This window comes from Juglans microcarpa x Juglans regia, chromosome 3D (genome assembly GCF_004785595.1).
Source record: "Juglans microcarpa x Juglans regia isolate MS1-56 chromosome 3D, Jm3101_v1.0, whole genome shotgun sequence".
NCBI lineage: Eukaryota > Viridiplantae > Streptophyta > Magnoliopsida > Fagales > Juglandaceae > Juglans > Juglans microcarpa x Juglans regia.
Window position 1 is genome coordinate 21,588,246 of NC_054598.1, and position 27,814 is coordinate 21,616,059.

The 27,814-nt window shown below is 36.5% G+C and overlaps 1 protein-coding gene, 1 long non-coding RNA gene and 1 pseudogene across 4 annotated transcripts; 1 reads left to right on the forward strand and 2 right to left on the reverse strand.

Annotated features, from left to right (window-relative positions):
* Nucleotides 1-7,154: 7,154 nt before the first annotated feature.
* Nucleotides 7,155-7,629, reverse strand: LOC121255984 (WD-40 repeat-containing protein MSI2-like). The gene is made up of 2 exons (XM_041156560.1): nt 7,345-7,629; nt 7,155-7,240 (listed from the first exon to the last, which is right to left on the reverse strand). The coding sequence occupies exons 1-2, from the start codon at nt 7,612-7,614 to the stop codon at nt 7,208-7,210; spliced, it is 303 nt and encodes a 100-aa protein (XP_041012494.1). The 5' UTR covers nt 7,615-7,629; the 3' UTR covers nt 7,155-7,207.
* A 5,708-nt stretch (nt 7,630-13,337) lies between these two features.
* LOC121255985 lies at nt 13,338-19,462 on the forward strand. Of its 3 annotated transcripts, none has more exons than XR_005938898.1 (3): nt 13,400-13,757; nt 14,622-15,017; nt 19,358-19,462. It is a non-coding gene; the product is annotated as an uncharacterized LOC121255985 (long non-coding RNA). The 3 variants fall into 3 exon arrangements; XR_005938899.1 differs by having other exon boundaries at nt 19,362-19,462; XR_005938897.1 differs by lacking the exon at nt 19,358-19,462 and having other exon boundaries at nt 13,338-13,757; nt 14,622-15,011.
* A 325-nt stretch (nt 19,463-19,787) lies between these two features.
* On the reverse strand, nt 19,788-22,462 carry LOC121255131 (annotated as a pseudogene).
* Between the last annotated feature and the right edge of the window lie 5,352 nt (nt 22,463-27,814).

The window sequence follows — 27,814 nt, forward strand, 5'->3', positions numbered from 1 at the left end:
TATGAGGAGTATTATTATTATTATTATTATTATTTATCTATTTTTAATAAAATATGAACTTATAATAATATATCTATATAATGTTAGAAAATTTTATAAACTTATATATGTATTATTGTATAAAGTATAAATATTAAATATATAGTTTTATAACTTTTATAGTATATGACATAGTTTATAGTCTTAATTCTTAGTCGTTGGATCTCTACAAGTAAAGCTGAGCCGTTCAATCATAAATTTACATCCTTAATTTGTAGCCGTTGGATCTGTATCTTTAAATATAAGTCATTGATTAAAAAAGTAACCATAGCCACCCCTCACTCCTTTCACCTTTCACCTTTCACGCATCTACCGTTTGGCCCGTTTCACTTTTTCTGTTTCACACACAAGTTTCACTTCCTCTTAGACTCATCGCGATTCACGATTTATGAAACCCTAGCCTTCTTACTCCTACGTTCGTCGCTTTCTTTGTGATTTCCAAGGAATGAAGCCTTGAATAAAGGCTTGAATCTTGATTCTTGAAGCCTTGCAGGCTTGCAGTTGTCTGTGATTGCTCGAAACCCTCACAGATGGAGGCGTCTGTCATATTTGAGGGGAGTTGTGACTGCAATCTCAATCTCAAAGATGGTAGTCAGGTCTCGACAAATGGGTCATTAAATGCTAGCATTTATGACTCCCAACCAAGTGAATCCCTGATTTCGCAGTTCATGTTTCTCTGGTTCTATGTTTGGTTCGTCCATCAGTCGATTCATTGGGTTTATTTTCCTGTTTCTAAGTTTCTAACCATTTCGTTGGGAAGTTGGGAGATTTGGTCCTGAAACTCCTGATCTCCTTTAGAAGTTTGGAAGTTTGGAAGCACATATATTTTTATTAGAGTATTTTTTAACCTCTGGTTCTCTCCTAACTATTTCTAAATTATAGTATTGTAGATCTAATCATGTGAGATTCTGGGACTATGATTAACTCAGATTTCTGTCTATCACTCCAATCTATCTTGATCTTGCTGATGTTTGCACATTGCACTTGCACTATACTATTTGTTTTGAGTTTTATATCTGTCATACTGAAAATTTTAAGGGAAAAACCTTCTGAAGAAAAAAGTTACAAGTTACAGATTTGTGCTTGAAAGTTGAAGCAAAACTTGCAGTCCACAATGCAGTGAGTTTTACTTATTCTTCTTTGATTTGTTCATAATCCTTTATGTCTGTTGAAACAATTTGTAAACATGCTTTCTTTAACATGTTTATCTATTTATAAATTTTTTTGTTCTTTGTTTGTGTGTTTATAAAATTTTAAGTTATGTGTTTGTGTGTTTATGAAATGGTGTTCTATGTTGAAGTATTTATGTTCTGTTATGTGTTTATGTGTTTATAAATTGTTATGTTATGTGTTGATGTGCTTATGTTTTGTTCTCTGTTTATCCAATATGTCTTGTGTTTATGTTCTCTCTTCAAATATGAGAAAAATTGGTGCATGTGATATTGGTGATAAATTATCCTATCTAGTTCTTGAACCTGTTTTGGTTGATAACTCTTATCCAATCTGTTCTATATTTATGTTCTTGCTTCAAGTATGAAATGATGTTGTGTTTAATATGTTTTGGTTCATAAACTTATCCAATCTGTTTTATGTTTATGTTCGTGCTTCAAGTATGCAATGGTGGTGTGTTTAACATGCTTTGGTTTATAAATTTTATCCAATATGTTCTATGTTTATTTTATGTTGTTGAAGTGCCTTGCTTCTAGAGGCACATCGAGCCACCAAGGCAAGACTGTATATTGAAACTGTTGGAGTCAAAATTGTTTGAGTTTAACATCTTCTAGTTGATTAGTATCAACTGTATCAGCCTTGCCTTCTGGAGGCATATTAAGCCATCAAAGCAAGGCTGTATAACAAAACTGTTAGAGTCAAATTTTTTTGACTTTGACATCTTTTAGTATCCTTGTTTTTGGAGGCATCTTGAGCCATCAAGATAAGGTTGTATTTATTTTAGTTGATTAATATAACATGTATGGTCAATGTTTATATGCTTATTTTTTGTTTCTAATTTTGTGTTTAAAAAATCTTAGACCCTAGCAAATGGATGATCCTATGAATGAATTTGATCCTGTGGAGGAGTATGAAAATGAAAACTCTATTGAGATTAGCTTAGTAGAGCCCATAGTTGATGATGATGGAGACATTGCAAATACCGAGGGCCTTATACTATCTCTACTGAGGGCCCAACAGTAGTTCAAACAGTAGCACATGATAGAAAGAAAAGAAAGAGGACTTCTGTTGTATGGAATGATTTTGTCAAAATTGAATGAGATGAGGCTAAACAACCTCAATGTAAGTGGTGTAAAACTTTTTTGAAAGCATCGCGATCAAGTTCTACAACTACACTACATAGGCACTTGCTAACTTGTTTGCCATACATGGGTTCCAAGAAAAAACAGAAAGTCTTAGCAATTGAGCCTAAGAAGGCAGATGGTGGCTTCACTATCTCAAACTTTACCTATGATTGTAGTAGAGTCTGAGAGCTTGCCTCTTATATGATACTTTACTATGAATATCCATTTTCTTTAATGGAGCATATGGTATTTAATAAGTTCATGAGTGCAAACACTTTATATTGGGAAAAAAATGTCTCGGGCTGCTGCAAAGAAGGAATGCATGAGAACTTATGAGATTGAAAAAACAAAGTTCAAGAATTTACTTAAACCTGTTAACAAAGTTCATATCACAACTGATATTTGGACTTCTTGTCAAAAACTTTCATATATGGTAGTGACATGTCATTTTATATATACTGATTGGCATCTTCAGGGGTGTGTGTTGAACTTTTGTAACGTGTTACTTCTACATACTGGCCTTCTTATTGCTGATGATTTAGACAAGTGTTTCCAAAATTGAAGAATTGAGAATAAAATTAGTTCAATTATTGTTGACAATACAAGTTCTAATGATGTTGCCATTAGGATCTTGAAAGATGATTTTAGATTGAAAAAAACATTATCTATCAGAGGCAAATTGTTTCATGTACGCTGTTGTGCGTATATAACTAATTTACTTGTGCATTATAGACTTGGGGAGATTAGGCAAATTGTTGATTGTGTGAGAGATGATATAAAATATTTGGTAGCATTAGAAAGTAGACTAAAACAGTTTAGTAAAATTGCAAAACAGTTGCAATTGCCCTTAAAGAAATTGATTTTAGATGTGTCTACAAGATGGAACAACACATATTTAATGTTGGATGATGCAGTTCAGTTCAAAGAAGTTTTTCTTAGATATAGTGATAGAGATAGCAGTTTTGAATGTGTTTCAACTGTTGAAGAGTTGGGTAAGTTGAACATATTTGTCAACTACTAGCTATTTTCAATGAAATAACCAATATTGTATTTGGAAGTGAATACCCAACATCAAACTTATTTCTTTCTGAAGTATGGAGAATGAAGGACATCTTGGTAAGAAGAGTAGAGATGAGAATGAATACATAAAATCAATGGTAAGGAAAATGAGTGCTAAGTTTGAGAAATATTTGGAGGGAGTGTAATTTATTGATGGCAATTGCTGCTGTGTTAGACCTTAGATTCAAAATGGTCCTGATCCAGTTTTGTTTTCCTTTAATTTATCAAGAGCCGGACACTTATAATAATATTGATTACGTCTCTAAAGTGTTGCATGAGTTATATGATGAGTATGTTCATGAATACAATTCGACTCTTGAGGCACAAAGAGAGCAGGAAAATGATAGAATAAATGTATCCAGTTGTTCCTCAAGTGCTGGGAGAAGCATGTATAGTGACCAATCATTGTTTAAATATTTTGTTAGAAGTGTTGATACAGTGCAACCTAGTAAGTCAAAATTAGATAATTATTTAGAAGAGAGTATATATATCTGTGAAGAGGTTCAGATGCAATTTTCGATGCCTTGGAATGGTGGAAAGCAAATAGTCTTAAGTTTCAAATTTTGTCCAAATTGACCCGAGATATATTGGCTACACCAATTACCACAGTTATCTTAGAATCAACATTCAGTGCAGGAGGTAGTCATTGATCCTCATCAAGTTTCATTGTCAACTGAAACTGTTCAGATGTTGTTATGTGGGTCTGACTAGGTTAGAGCATTATATGGGCTTAAAAGATCATCTACTAATTCTGTTAGTGTTACATTTATTTAAATTTTAAGTTGCTATTTTACTATTTTATACATCAATTATTTACTGAAATACTAACTAAGATTTTTTCTTGTCAATAGAAGGATGTTCCATCAGAAACTCAGATTCTCTTGTCGTAACCATAGAGACTCAGTTTGTATTATTTCCACAGTTTGTATTATTTCCACTTGCTAACTTATATTTGGACAATTTGGTTGTTCTATTTGATTTCGTTTGAGATGATATGAGTCATGACAGTTCAGGTAATTTTTAAGTTCTAACTCATCACCAATTTGATTTCCTAAATTTTGTAAAGGGCAAATTAAATTTTGCATTGCTACCGAACATTCATTGACAATATTACTAAGTTAAAAATACTTGAATAAAGAGGCAAGGGATTATAAATGAGATTAACATTTTTTTAGTGTATCAGTGTATGCGGGTTGTTGTCATGGTGTTTTTGTTCAAGTTTGGGAACTCGTTGACTTCTGTCATGGTGATTTCAGATTTTGTAGAAGTTTCGTAACTTCCTGTCATTGTGATTTTGTTGAAATTTGGTAACTGCAGTTGTCTGGCTGATTTTGTTGAAGTTTGGTAACTTGTTGACTTGTTGTGAACTTGTTTGATTTTGTTTTGGTTTGATAACTTGCTGAGTTTATAACTTCTTGTGTCATATTGATTCTGTTTTGGTTTGGTAACTTTGTTGATTTTGTTTTGTTTTTGGCAAATTGATAACTTGTGTGACTGTGTGATGTTAATTACTGTAAAAGAATCTAGTTTGGTAACTTATCTATGTTTATTATCTTATATGTATGCTAAGTTGCTATTTTATCTTATTTGGTTTGTAACTTGCCTACTGCTATCTGCTATACCTGATGGTTTATTTTATTTTACTAAGTTAAAAGTACTTGAGTAATCATGCAAGAGATTAAAAATAAGCTTAATTTTTTTTTTGTGTATTAGTGTACTCTAAGTCTGTGTATGCATACTACTGCCTGCTGGTTTATCTTCTTGTGTCATGCTAGGTTGCTATGTTTATCTTATCTGGTTTGGTAACTTGCTGATTTTGCCCAAAATTGGTAACTTGTTTTATGTTATGTTTATCTTATCTGATTTGGTAACTTGCCAATGTAAGAGAATCTGGCTTGGTTTGGTAATTTTTAGGGTGGGAATCTGGTTTGTAACTTGCGGCTTGCCTACAACTATACTGATTCCATGATGGTTTATTTTATTTCTTAGATTGCTAGTGTTCTGTGTTAGAGATATGACATTGATGGTTTAGGCAAATTAAGTTTTACATTCTTGTCAAACATCCCTTGATAGTATTACTAAGTTAAAATTACTTGAGTAATCATGTAAGGGATTAAAAATAAGATTAACTTTCTCTAGTGTATTCGTGTATGCAGCCGTAGGACAACAAGTTGGTGTCAATTTTTTTGGCTCCATTCATGAAGACAGAGAACATTATTGAGTTTACTCCACATTTTTTGTTTTTGTTTTTCAGTTTAATGTACTTAGTTCCAAAAATTTTTGTTGTAAAGTATTTTTTGATTCCTTTGTTCCATTAGAATGTCAATGTCATTTAATGTACCTTAGCCATTCTGTAGAGTCTTGAAGGCTTCATGATGTAAATTTATATTTGATTTGTTAGTTGACCTTTTCTATTATTTAAATTTTTTATTTTTTATTTTGCTAAGACAAAGTCCATATGATGAATCTCGAGCCTCATTAACAAACCAAGCTTCGAGCTGAGCTCGAGCTTGCTCTACCTGTAAACAAGCTGAGCTCTATCTAAAACTTAGGCCCGGCTAATAAACGAGCCGAGCCTAAGCTCGCTTATCTTGTGAATGAGCCGAGCTCGCAGATCCCATGCTCGCTCGAGCTTAGCTTGTTTACAATCCAAGATGTATTAAAGCGCGAGTATGCCGTTCACAAAAGGGAAGATAAAATGAGAGAGATAGGGAAGAATCTAAAAAAGGAAAAGTGAAAGTTATTGTGTTTTTATTGGGATGTCACCTTTATAATAATGTTTGCTTGGTTCGGATAAATTTCATGTAAAAAGTCAGTTTGTTGGATTAGATCATTAATTGTAAAGGTTCATTTTGGCTGGTTTAAGTAACCATCTATTTGAGTTTGTTTCTGTTTTGCTTATATGCTATTGTGAAAAAATGGGAATTTGCTTGTGAACTTGTTTTGTAAATTATTTGTGAAACTTGCTTGTGTAAAAATGAGACCTTGCTTATATGTTCTGTACTGAAAGGTGTTGTATTGGTTTTTATGAACTAGAAATGTTGGAACACATACTGCTAGGTGTTTGAATTCAAAGATTATCAGATGGGCAAGCTGTCATGAAATTTATTTTACGTGTGAAAGGTGTTGTACTGCTTTTATTTTTCATTGTGACTATTCATTTGGTTTATTTTACTTCCAGATGTTCACTAACGTTATGATCCTAATGGCCACAGAATTCCTTGAAAAATGCACATGTAAAATCGAAGCCAAAAGTAAAATGCACATGTAATCATATCTAAAATGTCCTGGAGTAATTTTCAATGTAATTTCCCACGTAAAACACAAGCCGAAAGTAAAATGCACATGTAATCATGCACACACGTCCTGGAGCTGTTTCTTCACACCATATGAACCTACAGACCTCAATTCTAAGGCTGCCATAATTCTATATACATCAGAATACAAGTTATATACATAGCCATAATTCTTGAAAGTTTTGATACATATTTTGATCCTCAAAACTGCTTGTAACTCCCAAATGTATGAGACTTTGGAAATACAAGTACTCAAAACTGCTTGTAACTCCCAGAATGATAACATCAGTTTTCATAATTCCTGTCAAGCCAAAGCCAAATTAGACTGTCGTTCCAAGTGATATAAATATTTCAATTCTTCTATATACAACCGATTGTAAGTAGATTTTTTGTAAATATTTTGACAAATTGAATATTTCAGAATATTTGAAAATGTTTGGGTTGGTTTGTGCGTAGGTCTCAAATGACCAATCAACAATCCTCCCCTACAGACCCAAATAAATTTTCATTCTTTGAATGCTAGGATACATCTTCAACAACACTTTCATGAGCCTGTGAATTATATTCACAAATCACATAAGACAACATACAAAATGTGCCATGCCCAAGACACCAGCATTTTAGAAAAAAAATGATACACTGATTCATAAAATTACCTCATAAACATGCAATGCATCAAGCACCTTATCTTGAGCCATGGCAGACACATCCCACAAACATATCTTATGGTCATGAGAGCCACTTAAAAGGAATCCCTCCTTGAGGGGACTCCAAGACAACCCATACCCTTCCATATCATGACCCCTTAACCTCAAATCAGGATCACAATCATCCTTTTGTTCCTTTGCCAATTGTTTCGTACAATAAAAAACATAAACCTCAGACCCACTTGTCTTAGCTCCCACAATTGCCGGGTTTTGTGGCATACCCGCGTCCTATTCACCTCTCCATCAACACGTATCTTCTGTGTTATCTCCACCTACAAACATCCCAAACAAAACAATTAAAACATAGGTTCAGCTAACAATTTCAATACTGGCCAGTATAAAATAATCCTTAAATAAGGGCGTAGACATCTCCTGCGTGTTTTTTTGCCTATGGAAGTACCAAAGAACCTCTCCTTGAACATGTATCTTCTGTGTTATCTCCACGTACAAACATCCCAAACAAAACAATTAAAACATAGGTTCAGCTAACAATTTCAATACTGGCCAGTATAAAATAATCCTTAAATAAGGGCATAGACATCTCTTGCGTGTTTTTTTGCCTATGGAAGTACCAAAGATACACACCAAAACATTCCACTATAAGTTTTTATCAAAATATTCGGTACCCAAAGGATAATTCTTCATAATGACAAAGTGAGTAGCTTTTTCTACTATGTGAGCACTAATTATATATATTAAACACGTTTACCTAACGATTTTCACAAACACTTGGTACCCACAACAAAACTCATCAAATACCACATACCCAAGGCATAATACGTAAAAAATATTGAATACCCAGAAAATAACACGCGAGATGTATTTTTGGAAGTACTAGAACATTGACCTTAGGGATAATGGGGTTCTTGGCATTGCAATTTGTGTTGGTTTCAGACTCGTTACTGGGGAGGAGTGTAACACCCCCTTCCCGTAGGCTAGGTGTGTCACGTGTTTTTCATAAAATAAAACCCGGCAATAGATCCCATAATTTCATAATTTAAAAAAAAAAAAACTGAACTTTTATTATGCGGAAAAATGTCTAATAAAACTGTCTTCCAAAAACACTAAATAAAATAAATTGAAATAAATTCATGTCATAAAAACATGTTTATTTTAGAAAGTCTGAACTAAAAAATAAATGTTCCTTCTACTCCTGGCCTGCCTGCTCGTAATCATCATCTTCACCTGGGTGGTTAAAAACATGAAAACAAACTAAAATGAGTCGATGACTCAGTAAGAAATCTATCACAACGTAAACGTAATAAACATAAGATTTTCATAACAACTTTCATGCTGAGCTTAAAAATTCATGACTGTTCATACTGATGCTTATGCTATGTATGACTGTTTTAACTGAATTAACTGACTGATCTGACTGATTTAACTGATTTATCTGATTGGCCAACACACTTAACCCTGTGTGCAAGGTTGTGCACCGGCCCCACATCCCGCTGCAGCAAGGGGAACCGCTGATAGTATTCTAGCATACTATGGTGGACCACGACTAAGTTCATGGCTTGCACACCACCCTGAACTGAACTGAACTGCATTGGTACCATGCATCTGAATGGCCATCTTATTAACTGATCTGAACTTATCTTACACTTGAAATTAAGATGGCTTACGTATCTTATACACATGAGATGCATGACATATTACATACATAAATCATAATTTCTGAATTTAAACGTGATGCAGAATGACATGATTGTATGCTATGCTGGATGACATGCTTGCATATGACATGAACGGTTCATAAATAATGGCTATCAAAGAACTGGCTTGAATAATACATACATATAAGCTAACTGTGATGATCCTGATTTATGATCAAATTTACTTACCTCGCTGTGCTTCTTCCTGAATATCACTTCGTAACTCGACACCTATACGCAATAATAACTATCACTAAATCTGTTTGGAAACAATATGTACTAATATCCTACTAAATCAAATTCACAATCTAATAGGTAGTCAAACAAATCTTTTATTTAACCCTTTAATCAAATAAATCATAATATTTAAAATACTAAAATACTAATCTATAATATAGTGGAATACTTGAGCTATTTTAAAATAATTCATAAAACTTAAATTCTTAAACTAAGTTTTATTTAATTAAAAATTCACATCGTAGAACATAATCAAATAAATATTCTGTTTATCACTAAAACAATGAATACTGATATCTTAAATTATTTACAATACTAATAGCATATTCTTACTTTCAAAATATAACTTAGTATAATACTTGAGATATAATCAATTCTATTAAAGATAAGTCATAAAAACTTAAATTCTTAAAATAGGTTTCCTTTCTTATAATTAACATAATTAAACAAGAAATCGAATAAATAATAATATCATTTAAATATTCTTAACATATTTCTTTATTCTTAAATTTACAACTCTAATAGCATAAAAATATCAAAATCTATTATAATAACATTAAAGATTCATTTCACACCATAGATTTAAAGTATTTAAAATAAAAGATTTAAACACTTACTATTTACTACTGAAATTTAATTGTAAAATTAATAATAACTAATATAGTTTAAAATTCCTTAATTTCTTTTTAAAGTATAACATATAATAGGCTCCATAACATACTTTAAAACACATTTTAAATTCTTTAAACACTTTCTTATACACAAAGAGCTTATGACTAATATCTTTATTTAATAAAATTAGACTCAATTTGAAATATTAAACTCAACTTCAAATAAAAATGACGTAATAGTCTCCGTACTTAACATATACTTAATTGTAAGTCTATAAATGTAATTTAAAACAATCCTCCAAGATACTAGATAAAATAGAAATAAAAGGGCATATATATAATATTCTCAATTAACACCTGAATACTTAAAACAAAACATGTATCGTTAGAAGAGAAAACAGAGGCACGGGAGAGACGTGCGAAGCAGAGGACTCACCGAGAGAGAGGCTGACGTGCGGCGGTTCTGGATTGCTGGCGGGGGTCACGGCGGCGCGACTGGGGGCTCGTCTGAGGTGGTGCGACGCCAAAGGAAGTGAACCATGCGGCAGTGCAACCGAGAGAGAGAGAGAGAGAGAGAGAGAGAGAGTGATGTTTACCGAGAGGAAAAGAGTGAGGCGAGGGTGGCGGACGGCGGTAGGCTACCCGGAAGGGAGTGGGTGCGACGGGACTAGGACGGCCGGCAGTTTCTGTCTCCGTGGGTGGTGCTCCGATGTCCCTTGAAGTGGTTGGTGACGGCAGTAGAAGTATACGGCCAAAGAGCCACTGCCGATGTCTTCTGTGGTGGCTGGCGGCGTACCCTGGTGGTTCTCGCGGTCATGCATGGTCTGCGTAGTGGAGTCGCTGCGGTGGCTCCGTCGTCGAGTCGTGGCCTTTCATGGTTGTTGCTGACGATGCTCTGTTCGATGGGTGCAAAACAGGGCTGCTTTCGTGCATGAGGGGCATGTGCATGGCAGCGTGATGCATGGCAGTTTTCTGTGGGGTCTCGACGTGGAGGAACTGTCGGTGAGGGTGCTGTGTAGTGGCTGGGTGCGTGGATCTGATTTGTGGTGTATTTAATAAGAGGCTTCGTGAGCTTTTATAGAGGAAAAACTATGGTAGGGTTTTCTCATACGAGTTCGTCTCCTAATAGGATTCGAATTTATCAATTTAAGGGATAAGGATAAGTGTGAGGTTGTTGCTAACGGGTTGGGATATGAAGAAATGATATTTAAAATTCAAACAAAACTCTAAAATATTATAAAATAATAATAATAATAATAATAATATTTATAACTATAAGAAAAAAAACTACATAAAATTTATCTTATATCCAAGTTTTTGGGTCGGGTTGTTACAAGGAGAGTGTCGGTGACCATGAGGAAATTGGGGAAACCTTCAGATGTATGGGTCCCGATAACGAGTCTATGGACGACGAGAGATGGGTCGGAGGGGTAAGGCAAAGGGACCGGAAGTGGAACCCAGTGGACGGTGAGAGATGGCCATTCGAGAGGGTGGGTGATGACCAGATCGTAAAGGAACAGAGTGTTCTTCTTCCATACGGCGTAGTCCTCCTCCACCTGATCGAGACTCGTCTCTTGTTGCTGTTCCTCTGCCATGTCTCTGTCTACGAAGCTTCTGGCTTTCCCGCCAAACAAAAAGGAAGTGGAGGGAAGGATGAAGTGTGGGGTGGGATATATTAGCCAAAAAATCTACTTACAACCGGTTTGGGGAGAAACTCAAACAAAAGAGCAGGTACATGAATACAAAAGGAGCATACTCACCAGTAAAAGACATATACATGAGAATGTGTGAAGAACAACAGAAAATCAAATCCAAAAGAAGAGAAAGAAGAGAAAGAAATACTCAACGTGGCAGTGGAAGAAATAGAGCAACGACTACTCAGATCTGGAAATCAAGTCCAACCCATGTCTTGGGCGGCTCAGATCCGAAATGTGTGACGAACGGTGACCACAAACAAAATCGTTCCGAGGATGGGGTCTCTGGGTTCAGCTTGAGCAACGGGCTTCTTTTTGTTTCAATTTCCCTCCCTTCTGCATATTTTATTCGTTTCCTTTTTTTTTAATATAATATTAGCTGACATGGCAGTGGCACGTCAGACAATTCCGCACCAGCAGTTGTATATAGAAGAATTGTTTATTTATTTTATTTTTTAATGTAATATTAAATAAAGATTCATATACCCAAATGTATTTATAGTATTGATTCAGTTGTTTACTAATCCTTTTAATATTGAGAAAGAAAAATTCTATTCATTATTTCCACACACCACATTTTTTTTTATTTTTTATTTTTATCTCTTACTAAATGTGTGGTATATAGATGATGAGTTAAAAAATTCAATAAGTTTAAGAAGAATAAAATCGAAAAACAAATTTAAAAACTTAAAAAAAATGTGGTGTGTGGGGATGATGAGTAACAAAACTCAGTGAGAAATTATATTCAACAATTGGGCCAATTTTTCTACACTGCACACCACACCACATCACTGTTCGCAGTCTGAGCCTTCCTTTGTTCATGCTCCTCTCTCTATGAAAAATCAACCCCTCGTCCGATCTGAATCTCTAGGAGAGAGAAAGGGCTCAATGAGTGAGAGAGAGAGTTCAATGAGAGAGAGATCGAGGCTTGGTGAGAGAGAGAGAGATCAAGGAGAGAGAGAGGGCCTTATCAGAGAGAGAGAGCTCGAGGAGAGAGAGAGGGGGCCTTATCAGAGAGAGAGAAAGCTCAAGGAGAGAGAGAGAGAGAGAGAGAGAGAGGGGGGGTTTGGTGAGAGAGAGGTTGTGGAGAGAGAGAGAGACGTGATGGGGAAATGGGATTATGGGAAAATAGGATTACGGGGAAATGAGGAAATGACAGGGAAAAAACTGATAGAATACAGTATAAAGGTTACTGTATAGCAATCCTCTTTAATGTTATACAAAATCTAATAGTGGGAAGGTTGTCAAAGTATACTCCTCAAATCATTAATGAGAGAAATGAAACAATATAGCACAAACTAAATCTCCGAAAAATGAATAAAATGATAAGGCTAATTACTAGAAAAGAGAGAATGAGAGTTTTTGATAAATGAGTGTTGAAAAATTTGTAATTATATGTATTTTTTAGATCATAAATGAGCTATTTATATATACATGAGAATTCCTTTTCAAATCTAAAATGTTTCTTTATTTTTAGCAAATATCAAAAGGTGCATCATTCATTTTAAAAAAATTTCAAACATATCATGCTGATTTGAAAAAGACAATTAATCATTTCCCAATTTCAAATACATTTGAAAAGGATAATCAATCATTTTTTAAATTTTCAAATATATCATACATATGTGAAAGAGAATGGAAATTGATTTTTCATGAGTTCTTAAATATTTTTGAGACTTAAAACTTTTTCAAATTAGTAAGAGATATTTTTAAAGCTTCATTAGTAGACATTGTCCATTTCTTGGTCATGCTTGATTCATTGATGCTTTTTATCTTAAACACTTCTAGATGTGATCAATTTGGAGCTCATTTATGCTTGAACTTTGTTGTTGCCATCCAAATCCATAAATAACTATGAAATTATATGATACTTAAAACCTTGGGGTCAACAGTTTTCATTTAGGGTTGTGGAAGGGCAAGTGTTAAGATGGATTGATCTCTTAAGTCGAGATTAAGGTGTAAAGTCTCGCACATGCCAAGTTGGGGTTTGAATGGTCATCCTATATGGCCAAAATACTCTGAGAAGCTCCTTGTCCAGGATCCTTTGTGATCATTCAATCATGAGAAATATAGTCTTGTTTATTGCCTTGACCTGCCCATTCATTCTCTTGTGGGTTGGCGACTGGATCTAAAGTCAGTAGGATGCCTCCAATGCGTCAGAAGCGGTATTAGAGTTATATATATATAGAGTCCAAAGAGACCTTTATGTCGAGGAAGGAATTAGGGGATTTCTCACTGGATGATATTGAAGTTTTAGCTGCCTTGAGAGGTTTACATATGATTTTACATTTGGAATATAGTGGTCTACAATTAAAAGGGGATTTTTTTAAATTTATTGAAGCCATAAAGTCCCAAGAACCCAATTTTACTGCTCAGGGGCCTATGATAACGAAGATTAAACGTCTTCTTCAATGTTTTCAGAGTTATCAAATTATTTACGTGGGAAGACAAGGTAATGATGTAGCACATTGATTAGCTTAATATGCAAAGTGGATTGAAGATATGGCTCAATGGTGGCACTTATATCCGGATTTTATTGAGATCCCATAATAATGAAAATATTTTGCCATTTATAAGATTTCAACTAGCTCCAATTATATATCGAGTAATTAGTATAGGCCAGCTTGAGCATATTATCGAGCGTCACAGAAACCTTCATTTATTTGCCGATTGAATCAAAATATCTCAACTTTGCTTTTTTTTTTTTTCTCTCTCTCTCTCTCTCTAGTCTCCTCCCTCATTGTGACAGCGATGTACAGTAGAAAGGGAACTTAGGGGGAAGTGCAAGAAAAAAATGAGTTAATGTTGCTCATCATTCTAACTTTTATCATCCTTTCATTCATCTTATAATGTGATATTAGGTGATTGAAAATTATTTATTAAATTTCACTTGTCAACTTATCATTTAATGCCATATCATAGGATGATGAGAGGATGATGGGAGTTGAGATGATGCATATATTTTTTCTATTGAAGGACCTATCTTCTACCCATTACCTCCCCTTCTCCAACGTTCGCCTAATTCGCAGGACCTGTCATCTAATCCGGAAGCCTTTGAAGGACCCAGAAAGGGAATGTGCAAGAAAAAAAGGGAGCAATCCAAAAGCGGAGCACCCCTACTAGAAGACCCACCCCTCCAGTATCCTTCATGATGCCCATGGAAAAACTGTCACTCAGGTTCTTGGATTTCTCAGTTTTTGTAGTCCAAATTAATACCTGGAAGTACTTTTCGGGAGGTTTCTTCAATACCCATTTCGTGAAATGGATGTTTTGTGTGCATTTTATTTTTTTCTGTTATCCATATTGATTTCTAGGATTGTAATGAATGAGAACAGGAATGTGTTGTGATGGACGCATGAATGGAGAAAGAGGGGTGATTCGCGCGAGTTGCAGTTTTCTGGAGAGAGAAAATAAGATAAGATAAGGTATGGCTAAGTTACTGTAGATAGCTATGTTTGTTGAGGCAATGTAGTTCATATCAGAGTCACATTTTACTACAGAAATCAAAGCTGCTTTGTATTGCATTTCAAGGGATATTTATACATAGTTTGTACAAGAATCTGGAAGAATAAAACAGTTATACAACTTGAGAGAAAGACTAACAGAAAAGCCTACAGTTTCCCTAACATTTCTTCTGCAGTGACCTTTGATGAGGTGTCAATATTTTCTATGTTAATACGCCCCCTCGAGTCCAAGGGAGTGTCAATAACATTGAGACTCGTTCTTAGTTGAAAAAATCTGTCTGCTACAAGTGGCTTTGTAAAGATGTCTGCAATCTGATCATTTGAACTGATGAAAGAAATATTTAATGTCTTAGCTGTAACTCTATCTCTAACAAAATGGAAGTCAATATCCATATGCTTTGTCCTAGAGTGATAGACTGGATTGGCAATCAAGTAAGTGGCTCCAATATTGTCACACCAGATTGTGGGAGCTTAATTCCAAGGGAGTCCAAGTTCTGAAATGAGTGTCTGAAGCCAGATTAACTCTGCTACTGAGGAAGCTACAACCTTGTATTCTACTTCCGTGCTCGATCTTGCAACAATATGCTATTTCTTGGAACTCCAAGAAATTAGATGCTTACCCAAATAGACACAAAGGCCACCAGTTGATCTTCTTTCATCTGGGCAGCTAGCCCAGTCCGCATCCGAATATGCTTGAAGTTTGAATGAGGATTGTGAGGACAAAAATAGACCATGATTTATAATGCCTTTCAAGTAATGCAATATTCTCTTTACTGCAGTCCAATGGGGTAATTTGGGTGCATGCATAAATTGACACACCTTGTTTACCGCAAAGGAGATGTCAGGCCTAGTAAGTGATAGATAATGCAATCCTCCAACCAAACTTCGAAACAGTGTAGAATCATCAAAACCAGGTGAATCAAATTTAGATAGTTTCAAAAATGCTGCCATTGGAGACGTGATAGGCTTGTCTTGCAGCATGTTAGCTCGGGATAAAAGATCTTTAATATATTTTCGTTGAGAGAGCAATAAATCATCACTCAACTTAATAATTTCAAGACCTAGAAAGTAGGACAGATTACCCAAATCTTTAACAAGGAATGCTTCACTTAGGTCATGAATGAATTTATCAATGGCAGAGGCACGAGAAGCAGTAATTATAAAATCATCAACATAAACTAGGAGATACATGTGCAGATTACCATGACTAAGAATCAATAATGAGGCATTTGCTTGAGAAGTCGTAAAACTGTAGGACAACAACCAAGTGCTCAATTGGGCAAACCATGCCCTAGGGGCCTGCTTGAGGCCGTAAATTGCCTTGTGCAATTTCCAAACATAGTTGGGGTGCAAAGGATCTATAAAACCTTGGGGTTGTTGCATGAATATCTGATTATGGAGTGTTCCATGAAGGAAGGCGTTTTGAATGTCAATCTGTTTGAGAGGCCATCCACGGACAACCGCAATAGATAAAAGAAGTCGAATTGTAGGGGCCTTGACCACAGGACTGAAAGTCTCCTGGAAGTCAATACTAGGCTGTTGGTGGTAGCCTTTGGCTACAAGTCTCGCCTTTCTCCTCTCAATGGAACCATCAGCGCGTAATTTTGTGCGATACACTCACCTGCAACCAAGTATATTAGCAGAGGGACTAGGCAAAACCAAACTCCAGGTATGGTTTTGAAGAAGGGCACGGAACTCCTGTTGCATGGCATCTTGCCATTCAGAGTGTTTGGAAGTTGTTGCATAACTTGTTGGATTTTCGGGAGTGTGTACAGTGGTAGTAAGACAAGTCCGGGAAGGGTATGGGATGGTGCCGTCCAAACAAACACGGGGATGAGTGGATTGAGTATGAGATCGAGTGATAATAGGGGAACGTGGTGGAATGAGAGTGGGATGAGATTGAGAATTAGGATTTTGATGCAAAGAAGTTGATGGATTGTTGTTGGAGATCGTAGTTCGAGAAGGAGAGAAGTGGGCAGTGGAATTAGGGATTTCAGGGAGAGAACGAGTGGAGAGGATAGGCGATGATGTTGAAGGAAATGGATGTTATGGGCCTGGGTGTGGATTTGGGACGGAGCATGGGCTTGGGCTGAGAATCGATGGGGAGAAAAGAGGTAAAAAGGCCTCTGTGGAGTTGCTAGTGGACGGGTTTGAAGGAATAGAAGCAGAAGGAGTTGTGATGGACTGTGAGTTAGAGTAGGGAAAATCATCATCATGGAATAAAACATCTCGAGATATATATATATATATATATATATATATATATATATATAGACATTGAGTAGTGAGGTCCAAACAGTGATAGCCTTTATGTATAGAACTGTAACCAATAAAAAGACATGGAGCAGAACGAAAGTTAATTTTAATTTTATGCTTGTTATAAGGGCGTAAATTGGGAAAACATTTGCAACCAAACACTTTTAAAAAATGATAATCAGGGTGACGATGATAAACTTGAAAAAATGGAGATTTATTTTGAAGAGTAGGAGGTGGTAGGAGATTAATGAGATATGCAGCAGTCTCAAAAGCTTCAGCCCAAAAAGGAGGAGGAAGAGAAGCATGGGCCATAAGAGCAAGCCTAGTTTCTACAATGTGCTGATGTTTCCTTTCCACAAGTCCATTTTGTTGATGGGTGTGTGGGTATGAAAATTGATGATGAATACCCAAGTTTTGACATTCAGGTGTGAGAGATTTAAATTCCCCACCCCATTAGTTTGAAGTGTAATAAGTTTGGTATTGAAAAGATGTTCGACATAAGGTAAAAAAAATAGATAAAACATGAAGAACATCAGACTTAAGTTTTAATGGATAAAACCAGGTGAGCCTGGTCAATTGATCAACAAACGATACTTAGTACTTGTAGCCTAATCTAGAAACAAACGGGGCCGGGCCCTAAACATCTGTGCAAACAAGCTCTAAGGGCCTAGTAGAAGAGGCCCAGTGAGACACAAACGGTAGTTTATGGCTTTTAGCAAGTGGGCAGTCGAGATAGTTGTATTTAGAGGTGTTGGAAGAAATCTTCAAACGGTTGGTGCGCACGATGGTGGAGATGACAGAGTGATGAGGGTGACCCAGCCAAAAATGCCACTGAGCCGTAGTAGTACGTTCGCCGATTTGAGCTAACGGAGAGGGAGTAGAGGATGATGGAGTCGTGGAAGGAGAGGGAAACACATAAAGGCAATCACAGATTGGACCTATAAGGAGGGACTTCCCCATGAGGAGATAAGTGACAAACTCTTGATCTGTTAGTGGGGTTCTCGTGGAGGCAAGAATGTCAGCAAGGGAACGCACCTTATCGAAAAAATCTGTAATAGTTTGGTCACCCCGAGTGAGGTTGGCTAGTTGAAAACGTGCCTGAAATTGTTTTGCCTGAGAGTGTGATGCAAACATGGAAGCAAGGGAGAGCCATAATGCACGAGAAGTGTTTGATGAAAGCACATGGCCAATAACAGAATCTGAGAGAGAGGTGAAGAGAATACTTAGCACTTGTTGGTCAGTGCGTTTCCAGGCAGAAAATTTTGGATTGGGTTGTGGCGTAGAGGAGGATGCTTCAAGTATAGTTTCTAGAGGACAGACCAAGCTACCATCGACATATTGGTAGAGATCCTGACCTTTCAAGTATGCAGTAATCTACACTTTCCACAGAAGATAACTTTTTTTGTTTAATTTTGTGGTAACAATATGAGAAAATGAAGACATAGTGGAAGGGTTGGAGACTAACGCCATGGATCAGAGACTATGAGTCATTAGCTTTGATACCATATCAGAGTCACATTTTACTACAAAAATCAAAGCTGCTTTGTATTTCATTTCAAGGGATAGTTATACATAATTTGTACAAGAATCTGGAAGAATAAAACAGTTATACAACTTGAGAGAAAGACTAACAGAAAAGCCTACAGTTTCCCTAAGGTTTCTTCTGCAGTGACCTTTGATGAGGTGTCAATATTTTCTATGTTAATAGTTCATAGTCAAACTTAAATGACCATGCTTAATCCAATGCAGAAGATTTGAATTTTAATTGGCTAAATTTTAGATAACACTAGCATTTAGCTAAGCCAATACTAGTGCTCATTGACTTTCTTACATAAAAAATTGAGAAAAAAAAAAGAGAAATAGCTAAAAATGTAACTTGCTTGATTCGTTTTAGAGGGGTTGAGGCACTAAACATGTGCCTGTAAGGTCTCATCAGAGGGCTGGGTTACAGTCTTCTTTTCTACCTCTTTCGCTTACGCTATTCTCTGCAAATTTCAAGCTTGCTTTGTGAAAACCTCTCTCCTTCTCATTTGAGTTCCATTCAGACAGGTAATACTCTTCCTTCGTGGCATGCGTTTTAGTTGATGGGCCACAAAACATGACACCCCATTGTGGGAAGTGTATGGAAGGGTGCAGCATATGATCATGACTAGGCCTGCACACCGCCCAACCCGTACTTATTTTGGCCCCGACCCGACCCATCCGCATACCATGTCCACAACAACCCGACTCGTAATAGTCGGGTGGGGTCGAAAAAGAATCCACCCAGTATTCACACAACATCACTGCACTTTAACTACTTAGAGCTCAGACAAACGAAAAAGAAAAGCTCTACAAATATATCTAAATCACTCTGTTGCTAGTCACTTTTGAGTTTTTGGGGGAAGAGAGGAGATTTGGAACGTGGGAAATGGCAGAGGAGGGAGGTGGTGAAGAACTCTGTTGCTGAATGTCTTATTTTACAAGTCAAAGCTCCTAAATTTCTTCATTCACTCTGTTGCTCTTCTTTGTAAGCTCCCAAAATCCCCTTTTCGCAATTCTGGGTTGTCTTGCTTTCAAGCCATTAACTTTTGTGGTCCAGTGATTGTTGTCATTCTTTCTTGCTTGCTGAGAAATCTGAGGCCAGTATTGCAAAACCATTTATTTATTAAGAAAAGTACTGCAAAACCATGGCCAAAAAGTGTGAGAAGATGAGAGAAATCAAGAAGGACACGCAAGATCAGAAAAGCTCAAACTCATTTATTTATTAAGAAAAAGAGAGGTTTAGTGCAGAGAAAGCAGTTGAGTCACTTAGCAGATTTGGGTTGGTTGTTTCAGTTACTTTAGTCACGCAAAGTCCTCACATGATCTTTTTGAATCTTCCATTTTTGGCATTTTCTTTTCGCGATTTCTAACTTCCCATCATAAAAGCTTCTTTCATTTTCAGAAATGGATCTATGTTCTTCCCAGTCTTTTCACTTTTTTTTGTCATCTATCTATAATAGCCAAACCAAAAGAGTGTGCGATCAATAGGGAAGGAAAGCCAAAAAAGAAAAGCATAAGGGAAAAGGGAAAGACAGAAGCACCATTTGGAGGAGTTGAAGCCTCGGCGGAAGAGAGAGAGGCTGAGCTTCTCGAGATTCTTGGCGTGGGTCGTGGCTACACTTTCATTTCTGCACAATTGTCTTTAGAGCAAATAGAGAAGTCAGCTGCGCTAGGGTTTTTACTTTGAACACTTGAAGAAAGGTAAGAGTCGGTCTGCCACGTCATTTATCGGGTTCAACCCGACACCGAAGCAAAACCATATATTGTCGGATGGATTTGATCGGGTCAGATGGGTTGCTCGGTTTAACGGGTTTTTTGCACAGCCCTAATCATGACACCCATTAGAGTTATTCCTATTTCTTTTGAATATCTGGATCCTCTGAAGAAAATTAGTTGTGTTAGAACTACCCCTACATTGCCACCATCCCCTGTCATATCAGATACGACCCCAAGTGACCTGAACAATGTGACATGTTAATGAGTAGCAACTACTTGTTTATGTTCCACAAAGAAAAAAGGTTGACAGTTTAGCCTTTCGGAATCCAACAATTTGGTTCTAAACATCATTTATTTTACTCTCTGAAAGGTTTTTTTTTTTTTTGGGACCCCTCATGTTAATTTTGATGCTTTCTTGACGGTTTAGCTTCCCTTTTGAGGGTTGGTGGTTTTTCTTTGAGTTATAATAGCTGATATTATCGAATTTCATACTGGAAAATCAGAATGGGAAAGATTGGGGGGGGGGGGGGGGGGGGGATTCTATAGATTCACCTATATTTTCATAGACAAGAGTGAAGACTAGGTCAATTTTTTTTGTGGTAAAGAACTAAAAGATGGGATGCGAAAGATTTAGATACTAAAAGTACTAAGAAAAAAAAAAGTACTTGCGAGAAACAAAAGGCACCACACCCCAAATGTCAGTCCTCATGCAGCTTGGACAAACACACAGAATGCAATCATCACAATGATGGATGCACTTAAAGAACCCACCTGTCCAAGAATTACATAGAACATACCTCCTAAGGTCTGCTCCACCCACAAGGCCCAGATCCTTCCTTTCATTACAAACCTCTTTGCCATTAAATCCGAGAGAAACCCTCCTGCAGGTCTAGAGAACAGGTTTGCTGGCCCGAAACTCGCTGCTATCATTCCTGCAGTTAGGAGTTTTAGATTTAATCTGTAAAAAAAGTACTCCGCTATAATGTTGTCCACAGTCAGTTCTACCCCAAAGCAGTAGCCATAAGTCAAGGCCAAAATCCACCCTCTATAATTTGTTACTCCGTAATAGAAAACCCATGAAAATTTATCCTTTGGCTTCTCTCCAGATTTCTGCAGGCCATAGAAGTTCTCATCAGGCATGTCCTGCCCAAAGATCAAAATAGAGAAGCCTCTAATGTTTGAAACATAGCAGGAATGAAGAAGGCAATTCGCCAAGCCGTAAATTTGACAGCACTAATGTCACGAATGATGCCAAACACAGGGGGCATGATGAGCTGTGTTGCCCCACCACCCAGGTTGCTCCATCCGGCTGCAACGCCATTGGCGGTTCCAACTACTGGAGCAGAGAACATAGAACTCATCCAGAATTGAGTTGAGACAAAAGTGGCAAGGGAGAAGCCTGTCAAGAAGCGTACGAGGAGGAACGATGTAGGAGAGGAGGCAAGGGAAGTGAAGTAAACTGCTAGTGCGGTGAGGAGCATAAGTGATGCAAAGGTGAGGCGGGGTCCAAACAAGTTGCAGGCAGTCCCCTGCATGGCAATCCTAGCAAAGACTGCACCAGAGACAGATGCAATTCCTGCATTGCCAATATCAGTAGATGTGAGGTTGAGGTTATCTCAAATGATTGGGAGTAGCGGTGGAGTGACAAAAGAAGACACAAAATGAGCAAAGAAGGAGATCCAAGACAGATGAAATGCTAGCATGTGAGGTGCTAAAACTGAGAATAATCTGAACTCGGTGGCCTTGTGTTCTGAGTCGACCGGGAGCACAAACTGAATACGAGGCCTTAATTCTACTTCCATAATTGTATTTCTCAGCAAGAATAGATTAAGCAAACTGTAATTTGCGTATGAATATTGAGAGGTACGAAGATGGAACTTATACTATCGTGATCTTTAAGGTAAGTTGGTAACCTCTTCATGTTGAGAGTTTAATAGCCCTTTCCTTTTCTATGTTAGTTATGTATAGAGCAGTTAGCGTGTAGTGAGAACAAGTAACTTTGGCCAATCAGTAACGGTTTGGTTTTGTGAATTGGAAAACCGTGTTTGAGGACAGATGGCTTTTGTGAGAGCCAAAGGTAAGTTTTGGGAACACTGAAATTCAAAGGCATGGATGGGAGTTGTTGCAGTGAGTGTCGGTAAACTTTGATTTTTATTTGGCCGGTTGATGAGTGTAACAACCCGACCCAGAATTTTTTTTAGAGATTAAATGCGATTATTTTAATATTTTGATTTCTCATATTATTATAGAATCCTCTTATTATTATTATTATTATTATTAAGGTTTTATTTATTGATTATTATATATATATATATATTTTTAAGAAAAAAGCTACTTACAACCGGTTTGGGGAACTGGCGCGTAACTGTGTCCTGCGTGGCACAAAACGACGTCATTTGCATTTTGAATTAGATAACTTGTTTTCCTGCATATTTCGCCTTTTCACATTTACCTCCGTCACTTTCTCCCACTCGATCCAGACCCTTCTCCCCATTCCCATCGTCTTCCTCCGCTCTGCTTCGGTCAGCTTCGAAACGAGTAAGCCGGTTCCGGATTTCACTTTCTCCCGCTCGATCCAGACCTTGCCCTCTTCTCCCCATTCACATCGTCTTGGTCTTCTCCACCAGAGCCACGATGCCAGTTCGTCTTCTCCACCATATCGGAAATCAGAAGCCTACAGAGCAGGTAGGCACTTCTACTCCTCTTCTCTTCGAATCCTCTTCTCCGAAGCCCTATTTTGCACAGTTGTTTGAACCCACGAAGCCCTGTCGTCTTCAAACACTAGATCTGAAATGTGAAGCCCACAGAGCATCGAAACCCTAACTCTAACCCTAACCTGAAACCCTAATCCTAACCCTAACCCTAACCCTAACCCTAACCCTAACCTCAAAAAATTTGCATCCTCTACCCATAGAGGAACTAGCCCAAATATTGCTGATCTTGTGCAATTGATTGAATGGAAATTTATTGCCCACCCTAGGATTTATTGTCCTTGTATCAATGCTTTGATTTTAATTGATTTGTTACATTAATGTTGATCTTCAGGTGGTGAACACCGGAAAAGAGTCCTTACAATGGGGTAAGCGCGCACATGCTTGATCATGTATATAACTTCTTACTTATTTGGATGAGTTTGTTGTATTGGAAAAGCTGCTAGTGGCTGTATTGCATACTAATTATAAGCATATATTGATCACTTTAGTCTTGTTTAAGAAACCATTGTTCTTTTCTACTTGAATATAATATTAGAAAATCATCAATATTTTATAAGATCGATCACCCTCTCATATTGTAACCTGCTGGTTAATTATTATGATTCGCCTAGATCATTGCATATATAGATGCCCATGCATGTGATATGGGGGAAGCAAAATGGGTTTTTCTTCTAAGACTACGAAAGGCTTTAGTTTCCATTGCTAATGGTGGTTTCCAGAGTTTTGATTTGATTCTTACCTAGTTATGCAATGATGGGTCATGTAGAATGACTTTAGTTTTATGAAAGTGATAAAGAATCCACCTCTTACTGAATGAAATAATCTAGACCATTAAGAGTAAAATTTGATGCAATCTCAGTCTTAACTAGCTTTCGGACTCTCGTTTAGTTATGTTTTCTTATTAGTCTCGTTTCATCAAATGTTACTCATTCTTTGACAAAGAATTTTTATTTTAATTACAGTTTCATACAATAATTTGAGATTTTTGAAACTGAAACATATTCCAAACTAGATCAATATTAAATGAGGTTGAGATCATAGGATATCAAGCTTACTGTGAGTTTGATATAATGATAAAAGAAGTTGGGAGGTGGGGCACACAAAATGCTTTTTTGACCTCAAACTTATTGCTGAGGAAACCATGGGTAAAAGGAAGAGAAGTAAACTTTGAGGTTTTCTTTTTTTCTTTTTCCCCAAATTATGTTGCTTCCTTTAATTCGTGAGATTGACATCATAGGATATACTTTATCATGTTAATTGGGAATTTATACTGTGTGCAGGGAGATGCAATGTGTGAATTCTTTGTATAGGCGGATATACTACAGTTGCTAGAGGAGAACATTTTATTAAGAGAGATTAAGGTTAGGAAGACGTGGGATGATGTATTATAGAGTGAGTATGCCGTTCGGAAAATGGAAGATAAAGTGAGAGAGATGGCGAAGAATCTAAAAAAGGAAAAGCGAAAGTTATTGTATTTGTATTGGGTTATCACCTTTGTTATTTTGTTTGCTTGGTTTGGATAAATTCCATGTAAAAAGTCATTAGGTTCATTTTGGCTGGTTTAAGTAACCATCTACCTTATAAGGTGGTTTGTGCATACAATATTTGTGTATATTTTATTTTTCTATTTTGGGCTCTGTTAAGAAATTTTGTTTTGAACCCTGTGGAGAATTATATGAAAATTAAAAGTAGTGGAATGAATTTCCATTTGATGAGCATTGGATTCTGAGTTGCTGAAATTCAGAAATGTGTTGTACTGCGTTTATGTGGTGTAAATGTGAACTGTAACTACTAGGTGTTGGAATTGATTCTATTTTCTTCCAAAGGTTGAACACAAACTAGTAACCGTGTTGGTACTGGTACTGGTACTGGCACTGGTACTCAAATGCTTGGAATTGATTCAATTTTCTTGAAAGTAAAATCTAGCTTGCACTTTTTCTAATTTTTCCCCCAATATTATTTTTTCCCTGAAGTTATAATTGTATCATGTGCAAGCATTTAGTGAAAGGTGTTGTGAAGTGAATGATTATGCCCAAAATTCCAAGACTGCCATAAGTCTAAAGTAAAACTGAATAGCCGGTCATATACATATACATAGCCATAATTCAATCCTCCTCCAATAAGACCACCTGTATATAGCTTCATGTGCTCAAGAAAACAAAAAACATCCAGTAGCTTTCATACACAGCAGCACAATATTATTGTGTAAACTCTCTTGCAAATTAAGCAACTCAAGCACTTGAACCCAAAACTAATTTCATTTGCTAGGGACGCTGTCTGTCTCTCTCTTGGTAACATTAACGCAGCTGCCAAAGGCTATTGAACACTCTGCTTTTTAGCTAAAACCTAAAGGAGCCACCCACTTAAAAATAAAAAATAAAAAATAAAAATTCGAGTATTGGCTAAAACAAAAAACACCTCCTGCTATGCATGAGTCATCCAGCTAAATTCAAACATGAAATTACACCTTTACAAATAAATATTTACAATAATTTATAGTTTGACTCCTCTATGACAGGCGCTAAAATATTTACAATAATTTATAGTTTTATATTCGGCCACACGCAAAAAATGTTTTTCACAAATGTTGAGCTCTCCAACCAACTGCAAAATTCTCATCACTGTCATCATCACTATAAAAAAACCTAGCAACCTGCATTTCCAATTTCTTCTTCCTCAGCATTTCAACTTTCTCTCGATAGGCCTTGCAGAAAATGGAATGAGATCATTAAGCATAAAAAGGCTTGGACCAACAGCATGTGAAAATCTAACCGAGTATTTACACAGCCAAACTTACTTCTGCTCAACAGATTCAGCCTCTATCATTTCAGCAGCATCAGTCTGCAGTAACAATGTAAAAACCAGGACAATGATTTAAATTTTGTAGTGTGAAGAGATCTCCTGCAGATTAGAAGGCTAGCAATTATAATTTATAACCCTCACCTCTTCTTCTTCCAAATGGTCATCCACCTCCTGCAAGTCTTCTTGGATCAACTTTTCAAATTCCATGCACTCATCTCTAGAAACAATCAAATAATCTGTTCGACTTAAAAAAAAAATATAAGAACTTTCAAATAAGATTACTCCTTGCACTTCTTAAATTCCTTGTAGGACTGGTAGGATTGCCATCAAACTAGTTAAAAAACCAAAGAATTGATTGGAATCCAAGATGACTTGGGGAGTTTGGTAAAGAGAAGTGATATAAAAAAAATTATAATGAACAAAAAGGTAGAAACAAAGAAGCAGGCTTCGAAAAGCAAAATCATAAGGCTTGTTTAAAGTAAAGCTAAACTTGTTTACTTGAAAGCAAATTCAAGTATTGAGCACAGTAAAGTCACAGTTCTTGTAATATGAACAGATGGACGGATGGAGTGAGCCTAATGTCTGCTTGTTTTAGCTTTACAAAAAGGTCACAATTTATTTGATCAAGCATGCATCAACCACACCAAGTTTGATTGAAACTCATGGGTGAACCAAAGATCATTATCTATATACTTTGCTCGGAAACTGATTAATGATATCATCAAGGAAAACACAACAAAGGGTGAGCATCAGATATAAACTACATGTGAGTCCATTTTCTATATACTTTGCTCCAAAATAGAATATTAGTTAATTACTTGTTACATTAAATATAGAATCTGTGCAGCGATTTCACCCCCACCTTCTGTAAAACAATTTGGCTATTCATTTCAAACTCGTTTGCCTAACAATTTCTCTCTCTTACAAAAATATTTTTCAAGTTGAACAAAGAAAGACGCAGTATTTATTGCTATCTGTACAAATATTTAGTGTAACATTAAATAAACATTCATGTAGAACCAATTTTCTGGTTCTCCTATATTCTACACTAGATATGATCTTCTTATCTGCAAGTGCAATCCAATCGTTGGATACCCACATGATGTTAACCTCTCTTCTTCATTTTGGGTTTCATATGTTCTGAACTTTGTATCATAGTTATTGTTTTCTTTTGGTTTTACATGAATTTATGTGTTCTATCTTGGGTTCATTTATGGCTGCTGCTACTACTGCCTCCCAGATCTTTGAGAACCATAACATCAGCAGCAACAGCAACACCGACTGCTGCTACTATTGTTGTGTTCTCCTATATTCAACACTATATATATAAAATTAATTAGATGACCGAAAATGGGTTAACTTTTCTTCGCATATGATAAAAATGGGTTGTAAGTAGACTTTTTGTAGACAAAATAGTACTTTCCAGCTCTGAAATTTGCTTGCCAAAAAGAAGTCGCATTTTGCCTTTTCAACTCGTTTTGCTAAGAACAACTTAAAGAATAACAAAAAATAAAGTCCAAAAGAAGTTCAAGGAATACTAGAAGAACCTGTTTGCGACTACTCAGATCTGAAAAATCCAACCCACGTTGACGGCAGCTCAGATCTGGAATGTGTGAAGAATGGCGACGGCAACAACTGGTTTGGTCCACGGTGGCGACCACAGACGGTTCTTGGTTCAGATGAAAAGAATCGGAGGTTCAGCCGAACTCTATCAAACGTTTTCTTCTTTTTACTTTCCCTCCATTT